The sequence below is a fragment of the Notothenia coriiceps genome, unplaced genomic scaffold, assembly GCF_000735185.1.
Source record: "Notothenia coriiceps isolate Sejong01 unplaced genomic scaffold, NC01 NC01_scaffold00028147, whole genome shotgun sequence".
In the NCBI taxonomy this organism is placed as follows: Eukaryota; Metazoa; Chordata; class Actinopteri; order Perciformes; family Nototheniidae; genus Notothenia; species Notothenia coriiceps.
The window spans coordinates 3,118-12,670 of NW_011360848.1; the positions used below are offsets into that span (position 1 = coordinate 3,118).

At 38.1% G+C, this 9,553-nt stretch overlaps 1 protein-coding gene across 1 annotated transcript; it reads left to right on the plus strand.

Moving 5' to 3' along the window:
- Positions 1–238: 238 nt before the first annotated feature.
- LOC104958018 (PEX5-related protein-like) lies at positions 239–9,217 on the plus strand. The gene is made up of 5 exons (XM_010785712.1): positions 239–395; positions 5,879–6,094; positions 7,375–7,498; positions 8,759–8,852; positions 9,150–9,217. Exons 1-5 carry the CDS (start codon positions 239–241, stop codon positions 9,207–9,209), a joined length of 651 nt encoding a protein of 216 aa, XP_010784014.1. The 3' UTR covers positions 9,210–9,217.
- Positions 9,218–9,553: the final 336 nt, after the last annotated feature.

Genomic DNA, 9,553 nt, shown 5'->3' on the forward strand with positions numbered 1-9,553 from the left:
GGCAGTGGCATCTCTAACATCTGAGTGGATCTGCACACTTGAATCACTCCAGTGTATCTATGTCAAGATGCTGTAAAAAATGATGTGCTGGAAAGGGGAACAAGTTTGTGTTAACTTCCTAAAAAGAAACCCAGTCACATTGACTTGTGATGTGTCAGCATAGGGACAATGGTGTAATCTGTATCATGCCCAGAAATACTTTATGACACTTAATGTTAACAAACCAGGGACTCTTTCCATGCTGAGTGAGAGCCTGAACTGTATTATCTGTTTGCCCTTACAGCTGGTGAGTGAGCAACAAGAGAGCCGTCCGCTTTTAAGCCCATCCATCGAAGATTTCCTCTGCGAGACCAAGTGTGATGGGCTTTCCCGCGCAGTGACTTCCAACACAGCTGGTACAGTACAGTAGATTTACAGTCTGCAAAAAAGTCTGTCTACCTGATGACGGGAAACATATGTAATACAAGTTATACAATCTGCTTAAGATGCCCTTTACCAATCAAGACCCTCTATATACTGTAGAGGAGAACAGCTTTGATACCATAGTGTGGTTGTTAACATGTGAGGGTCTTGAATAACACATTGGATGCTGCCTCCTGTTAACAACATGTTTTTTATCAACCATGGTAACATAAGTGGGGAGGGTGCTATTTTCGCAAGGCTATGTGTACGGGGTGCTGCTGAGTGCATTTGTTTTTTCTCTGGGCGACCGCGTAATCTCTCAACTCATTAGGAATAATTGAAGGGAAATGCTGGTGCTCAGAAAAAAGATGCTATATGGGCATTCAGCCATCCCAATAATTGACCTAATTAATCACTGTAGAAACAGACCGAATTCAATTTCTACAATGTAAAATAATAAAGTATCTTAAATGTTTTTATCAGTAGCTAAATGTACGGCACTTTTAAAGCTAGATCACATGTTATTCCGCAAATGTATTTCTTCCAAAAGAGTGGCGAAGAACACAAGGAGCAAATACAAGGACTTGAGTTTTCATAAAACACCCTTTTGAGTTCTGTTTTCAATGCATCAGCAACTCCCAAAGTGGTGTAACTAGGCAAAGACCATGCATTATTTAGTATGGATCATTGTGACGGAGCATTGTAATTCCACGTAAAAATGCATCAATGATAATACAAATCAAGTAACACACCCCAACTACTATTATTCAAAGCATTATATAGCTGCCAAATAAGATTTGACTTGCAGCTTAATCCATGCGAACATGTAACCCTTTAGTGTACGCGTGACAGGAACATCTTGGCAAGTAGACAACATTATGAAAGTCTCCCTTAGTCAGTTAATACTGCATGTGTATTATTCAGGTTGTATTTAATAGAACCTTATCATCCTAACAATGCATGAACTAAATAACAACTAGGTCAAAGTAGGAATTGAGAAAAGGGTCTGAATTTAACAGATGCTTAGTCCCATCTTGATTTCCACATAGATAGCATGATCGCTAGGCTTCACCATCTTTTGAGTGACGATGATTCGGACAGATTGCACAGCTGACACGTGTCATCTTCAAACTGGCCGCTGACTGTGCTGATTCAGGCGGGCAGAGTATGGGCGAATGTTGCAGGAAACTCTCAGCCTTCTGTCTCCCCGGTGCCTCCTGCTGCTCCTGCTGACAATCAAGTAGGCCTCACATAATTGGTCATGAATCTCAAAATATGTAGTCTATTTATAATATTTTAAAAGGTGTGTGCCATTTAAACTAAATCCTTGCACATTAAATCCTCAGTGCCAAGAGGTGGATTAATGTTTTGTGTTCAAAAACTGTGAGCAGGTATTTTCTAGTTCTCCACATGTTCTCTTGGGTTTCCTCCAGCTGCTCTGATTTGTTCCCACAGTCTAAAGACATGCAGGTGGAGAGGATTTAGGAGTGATTGTCTGTCAATCTGTTTTCACACTGTGACGGACTGGCAGGAGTAAAGCTAAACTGGAATTAGCAAGCAAAGAGAATCAATAATGAATGATAATTACCCGCTTAAATATGCTTATCCACATGAAACCTACATCCTGTTGTGTTCAATACAGTTTTACTTTTGTCTCATTTCGAGGATGATGACCATTTTTTCCCTTTGATAAAACTGTGCAATTTCTAATACATTTTAAATTGACAATATGTATCTGGTGTTAAGGTTATTTTTAGAGATAATATTTTACTATTATATATTCATATACTAGTCTTATATTGTACCTTGCCTGTAATTTTATTTCCAATTAATATGTTTAATGTATATACCAAACACCAACAAAGTGCCTTGTAAATGAATAAGGTTCGTTTTTTTTAATATACTGTAGCACATTTCATATATAGTGTAAATTTAAAGCGCTGTTCATAACGGTTTACAAAGATTACAAAGTAAAAATGAATAAAACAATTAATTTAAGAGATAGAAGGTAGGTAAAAATCGACATCGTAAATACAGAGGATGCTCCAAGACTTAGCAATAAACCATATTCTGAAAATGTCTGTTCAAGCTTTCAATCTACATAATAAAAGGAAAGAAACTGAAGCGATACACTAACCTAATCAGCTGGTTGCCCCTGTTGCAATGTTCTTTCTTCTCTCCTTAGAATATCCATCATCAATCATTTGCTGACGTAAGCTTAAACGGCTTCATTCAAGAGCTCCTCCTCAACCTGCATAAAATCTACTCTCCTTCGCGTTCAATCAAAATCCCTTTCTTTCTTTTGTCAGCACTTTGCTCTTACAGTACATGCTGCTTCAATAATCACAGGAATCCTCTTAAGACACAGTGGTTCTCACCTTTTGGATTCACTTGAACACAATCGGTTGCTTGCGATTTCAGGGATCAATGTATTCTCTCTCTCGTTTGCTAATTCTTATTGTTGTCTAAGTGTGTGACCCACGTTCATTTGTGCCAGTGTTTTTGTATAAGTGTGCCATTTCTCCCCTCACTCGTGTTTGTCAGGCATCATTATGTTGTGAAGATACCAATCTAAACTCTGATTAAATGTTCAGGAATCATATTTACTTGCTCACCATCAGCTCATTTGCAACCACAGAGCTACTTGTTATCCATTAGATTAACACAGTTTACAAGCGCCCAGTTACGATCTACAATACAATTTACTTGATGAGGAAAACATGTGCAATTGTCTTCACAGTCTCTTCATTTCAAGTAGACTCAAGGGTGCCAAAACATTTTTGACATCATTGCCTTTTTATGAACAGCTTGAGTTTCCTTTTGATGCTGAAATCACTTCAGGCAACCATCCCTACGAGTGTGTCTCCCTGATTTGTAATTGTATTTGTCAGCTAAAGAGCACAAGGCATGGAAGACAAGCATACTCTCTAATTACGCAGAGATTTCAGTCAACAAATGCTCTCAGTTGGTTGTCAGGAAACAGCAGCAAGCCAATTAGGCAGTCAGTTCTGAGCTCGAATTGCACAAAAGAAACAGTCAGGGTCCCAGGAAAGAAAGGAGAAAACTTTTGTAGTAAATAACCAATAAAAAAGAGACTGTTTTAGCCTTATTATCCTCTTATCTGAACTGAAGACAACAGACGCCATCCACATGTGTTGGTTCACAACAACATCAGTATACGATATGATAACACTTTAATGGTCAGATCAAGTCGGAAATTTGATGTGATGCGAGTCAAATGTCCTACTTGATCTGACCATTAGAGTATTATCATATCGTATACTGATACTGGCTCATAAAAACCAGGCGCATCAGTAGAGGCAAAGATCATTAGAGGCTCCCAGCAGCCCAAATTATACACATTTGTGTACATTGTACACCGATTGCTCTGGATTTATTTATTTATTCACTCATCAGTATCAAGATATCCATTTAATAGTTAGTCTACTGTATGCAGTACTGTAAATGTGTTTTTTTCCTCCAATGATGCAGTCTGAAAGTTATAGCAATCACGCAACCAAACTCAGGACATTAGCTAATTTGTATTTGATGCAAACAAGAACAAATACAACTAATCTAAAACTTACTAATTAATCCAAAATAATTAAATGATAAAGATGTGGAAAAAAAGTGGCATTCAGTAGAAAAGACAAACATCATCAGTGGGTAGAAAGTAGATTTTCTTACTTTAAAGTGGACCTATCATGCTATATTTGAATAATATAGTGTTGGACCATACCTATATAAGGCATATTTATACTTTTTATTTTTCAAAATACCAAACAGATCATGCATTTAGCCATTCCTCATTTCGCTCATTTTAACACTGTCTTTGCATGGGCTGATTCTGTGAGAACAGCACCATCTACAGGCCTGGCATATATACTACAGCGCTTTCGAACGGCAATGTCCGTGGCTGTCTCCTCCTGATTGGTGGAGTTGGCCCAATAGCCGTAGCGCCACTTCTGTGACGTCACAGAAGTGTTCAAATCTGGATCAGTCTGTATCAGATCGGTTGCAGCCCCTTTTTAAGAGATTTGGGTATGGAGGAAAATAGAGAGGGTTCTGTTTTCTGACACTTGGTGAGTTTCCTGGAACACCGGGGACACATATTCATGTATAAAATAAGTACAAAAGTGCATGTTGCATGATAGGTCACCTTTAAGTAAAAAATCTATAGAGTACATAATACATTGAGAAAGCTGCATCGCTGCTATTACCTGAGATTTTAAAAATACAACAATCATTACTCAAATCAACCATCCATTAGTTTAATATTGAAACCTGGGTATCAGATAAGAATAATACCACCGTTACAGTCTGCAGTCGTGACGCTGGACGACGGACAGACTAAAGTTAAGCCCCTTGACAGAAGGCTCTGTCCTTCTTCGCGCTCTAACAACCTGCGATTGAATTACTTAATTGTTCAAACAGGAACTCCTCGAGGGGCGGCCTTATCCTTATCAGTGCATAGGCCTGAAGTAAATTTAGATTCTCTGAAAAGAGCAGCAGCCAATTCTTTTTCCATGTCAGCCCAGGGGGCAATGCTGCGACAGCTTAAGTACCCCTGACAGCTTACTCACCGTGTCAGGGAATGTGTAGATCAGAATCAAAGCTTCATGCAGCTGAATAAGTGAAACCGGTGTTCCTGTCTTATTACCAAGAGAAAGAGAAGTTTCAAAAATATTATGCATGGTTGAAAAATGTTAAAAACCACTTAGTCGGTACAGTGAACAATCTTGTCATTAACACAATTAAAGCAGAATTGTTTCATATCTAAGAATAAAAACGACACGGAAGATCACCATTCACAAATTAAAGAGATATGACTTTTAATTGAATTTAAAGAGTGATTTTTAAGGGTGAGAAAATAATACCAGGATAAAAGAAAGAGGAATGAGATATTTAATCTGGGTTTTTTTCTAGCAATAACAGTCCCCAAAAGGATCCATTTGAACCTAAATACTATAATGCGATATAGCAAATATTTAGTTAGAAACAAGCATGTTTGACTAGTTAAACTGCATGCAATTTAGAAAGCCATTAGTAGTTAAACTTGAACGACTCAGCCCTTCACATTTAAAACTTAAGGTACATTTGGAGGGAGCAAACCTTCAGTCGTTTTCATTGGTTAAAATAATTGTCCTGTTCGCTGTGATTGTGATGTTTTAAAAAAGTGTAATCACTCTTTCTACAAGTTTCATGAAAATCAGGCCACTAGTTTTTCCATTATCATGCTGACAATCAGACAAACAAACCAAAACCGAACCGAAAACATAACCTCCTTTGCAGAGGAATAATAATAGTCCGAGATGATTTGGTTTTAAATGTCCCTCAACTGTAAAATGTGAGCCTATTGAATGTTATCTCTCAGATTCCAAAACAATCCATGTTAGAAATCATAAAGCAATACAACTAACCAAACTAATAACTTGCTAATAAGCAAACTAAACTAAGTATGTCCTGTCCCACACAGTTCTGTCTTCAACACTGGACCTGTTGGATCTCAGTGAACCCGGCGAGAGGAGGAGCAGCAAGGACAAAAGGAGCCCTCTGTCGTCCCGGGTCAGCAGCCAGAAGAACAGCCTACGCAGAAAGAAGAAGGAGACGGACGAGACGGAGCTGATCCAGGTGGAAGTTGAACAGACAGAAGAAATCATGAGGACCCCAGAGAGAGTGTCACTCGACTCAGGTAGATAGCAGCAAGCATTAACCTTTCTAATATACAATGTTTGGGTAAAAGCCATGTTCATCTTAGAGACAAAAATGCAGACCAACCATCAGTTTCTAGGTACTGTATACATGGAACAATCTTACAAGGAAACACAATGGTACACAGTGAAGAAGTACTTAATAACAGACACACTAGAGATGATACTAGAAGTAGATTGTTCTCTTGCCCATTTTAGAGATTGTATTTTATCCATGCAAAGGTCTTGAACAGCTGCTTGTGTTTTCTTTTGTTAAATGAAAAAAGTTTCTCCGTGAACATAGTTTTAAATCTTCAAAAACCATATCAGCACTAGCATAAAAAATGTCAAACAATACCTTATATTATATTCAACATATTAATACTAAAGTAAATATAGTGTTTCAAGCCATAAAGCGCAGTAAGATACTTAACAGTAGTTTCCGTTAGCTCTACAATTTTCAATGAATATTTATTATTTTCTCTAATGTGATATTTATAAAATACCATACACATAAAAAAAGGAAATCCTATAATTTCACAAAGTCAGCAGCTGTGATTCATCTTGCAAGCAACAGCCTCTATCTCGAAAGCCATAAATCTCCGAATCACAGCCCTACATACACCAACAACTAAGACTCCCATCATCCCCTGTGGAACTGACCTCACACGCGTTTAAGGCAGCCCAAAGCAGGATCAAGCCAATTTACTGTAATAAAAGGGATCATCTCAAAAGACATAAAGAGGAAACGGCCAATTACTTTCCTATTTGCCAGTTGAAAAGGTTAAAGTCTTCAAAGAGAACCAATTATGCAGACCGACTCCTAGAGTGTGGTGAATAATTCATGGCAGTGAGATTGATTATTACCCTGGTATCATTTACAAGGAAAACTTTATGTCATGTTACAATAGTGAGCAGCTGTTCTTTTAGACACCCACAGCACTAATTGTCAGCCATGTTTTTAGCTGTCCTATCAGAAAGACTCCATGTGTTAAAATGTTGGCTTTTCAACTAATGGAAAGTAAAAAGATAACTTTGGTAATGAGGTAGATTGTGTACTGCATAAGTGAAAAAACCATCTTGTACTAAAAGCCATCAGCTTTTGCCAAAAGTACAGATAAGAGTTTGATGAGTGTTGTTTCAGAGTTGAAGTTGAAATGTAGAGTGTTTCGATTGATCAAAGGTGAGGTTGTTTTTGATGTGAAACGAATAAAGAATGCATGGCTTTTTATTTCAGTTTTGTGATGTTTACATGTTTTAATTATGCTATTGCTGTCACCAGTTACCATGTGTACACCGTTGGATAAATGGGAAGAGCTGAATCCTCACCCTGAGAGAAATGGAAACAGGAAATGGAAGATGGAAAGGCGGCGTTCTTCTAAAAATTCATCCAATGAATTCCTATGGTACGTATTGTCCTGAGCAGGCATTAATGAAACCGCATTAATGAGACATGAGCGACATTTTCTATCTGTATCCATTGGAATCAGGCCCATATTTGACATATCCACAACTCACAGTGTACATCCTGCTCAAATACAGGAAGTGCAGGCAAGGAGGATTTTAATTGAGGTCAAAGAGGTTAATGAACGTTTAGCACATCAGACCTTCATACAGGAGACTGGCTGTACCTGGAAATTCAATTAATGTTCACATTATTGGAACAATGGATCAAATTGGTCGTCAATCACCACTGTCATAGTATTAACATACAGTTGTGAAGCATTAAACAGCTAAAGAAACATGTGGTGCCCCCAAGTGGCCTAAAAAAAATCTATTAATGCAGGTCAAACAAGTGTTTCTGCCTATGTTTTCCAGGAATAAATAAAGTAAATTTGCCATAACGAAAAATGTTCCCAACGTGCAGATATTGTAGATTTTTTTTAATGTTTTTCTAGAATAGTCTTATATCAGCGTTTTTGCCTCAACAATAGGGTTGCTTGTATTTGAGGCAGGAATGCTTCAAAAAAGTTGCTTTTGAAATAAATCTTGAAATAAAACAAACCTTCTGTTAGAGAATAATTCTCCCTTACTCCTAAGATATTTAACCTTTTTGCCTGTTGACGTTTATGACCAACCCTGACTCTGTTATCTCTCTTAAGGAATGTGCTACTGAGTTATATGTTGATATTTTCAGTTTATGACCGGTCAACTCTCGGTCACAAATGATTTATGGTTGTGAGAACGCTGGCTTCGAGGCCATTAAGGGTCAGACGCAAGTGATTCAGTGTGCCCAGCTGTTTAGTCTATCTCCCCAAATATGTTGTTTACTCTCTCTGAAATAGTTAAAAGGGCTATCGAAAGAGAGGCGCGGCAGAATTGATGTGGCAATGCACCCGCGTAGTCAGAACCTCTGGCTGCTGTGACTTGTGATATGAATCCTCCGGCCGATACTTGTAAGAAACCACCAGTGTTTGACATCAAAGCTCTTACTCTCCTCGTGTCTCTCTGAGTCCTGACTCTCCATTGCTACAGAAGTTTCCCTTACACCTTCAAAGATGTTTTATGGGTGTACAGGACTTCAAAATGTGTTAATGTTGCAATGATTTCAAGGTGGACAAATGTTCTGTGTATACATTTTGTATTTTCCACACCAAGAAATGTTGTATGTAGCTTAGTTAAATGTGTGTGTATTATGTAAACCACCGGTTTCTCCTCTACTTTAGGTCCATAGACTGTAAAACCCAATTAGAGGCATTGAACAAGAACTCCTTGGACGCAAACACCAAAGTGGATCCAGAGTCTGCTCTAGCATCTCAAGTAAGTACTCAGTGTGACAGGAGCAGGCAGTAATCATCGGTATTGTGTGCGCTGTCTACACTTGAAATCAACATCCCTTTGAAGTGAGCTTTACACGTCTCAACATATTGTGTTGACTGATGGTTAAACCTTCATAATAATTTCATTGAAAAATGTATATCTCTTTTTCTTTTAGCAACTGCATATTAATGCATGATAAGAATATTCAAATGTAAAAGGCTGTTTCTAAGGAGACACCCTGTTGTGTAAATATTGAACCACCAATCTGTCCTAACACCTACAATTCTTCCATTTCAGCTCAACAGGCAGTATATTAGTGGAAGACATGTAAGCCTCCCTATGCATCCTTTCATATGACATTCAACGGCTTATACATTTGCACCGGTAAAAGAAGCATCACACTTCTCAGAATAATTGTATTTAAAAGACCAAAAAGAGGAGATTATTGGAGCCAAATGGCAAACCTTGAGGAAATCCAGACATACTGTTGGCCTTGAGATTCTTCTTCTGTGGTGCTACAAGGTCCAAATGTCAAGCGCTTTATTACATGAGTTGATGTCTCTGTGTAGGCCTGCAAAACGGGTCTTGTTTCCACACGCCATTGTTAGATTAATAGACTGAATTATTCAACAACTTCAGTCTGAGCCCATCAGTGTTGATCTCACAAAGCCAGCTAAACATACATCTATTCAGGGGAAGTA

Bases quoted from the DNA above. Each gene is read 5' to 3' on its own strand.
- LOC104958018 (XM_010785712.1), top strand. From the start codon at position 239: ATGCTGAGTGAGAGCCTGAACTGTATTATCTGTTTGCCCTTACAGCTG. The intron at 396-5,878 runs GTACAGTACAGT...TGTCCCACACAG, and splicing joins AGTGACTTCCAACACAGCTG to TTCTGTCTTCAACACTGGAC. The intron at 6,095-7,374 runs GTAGATAGCAGC...TGCTGTCACCAG, and splicing joins GAGAGTGTCACTCGACTCAG to TTACCATGTGTACACCGTTG.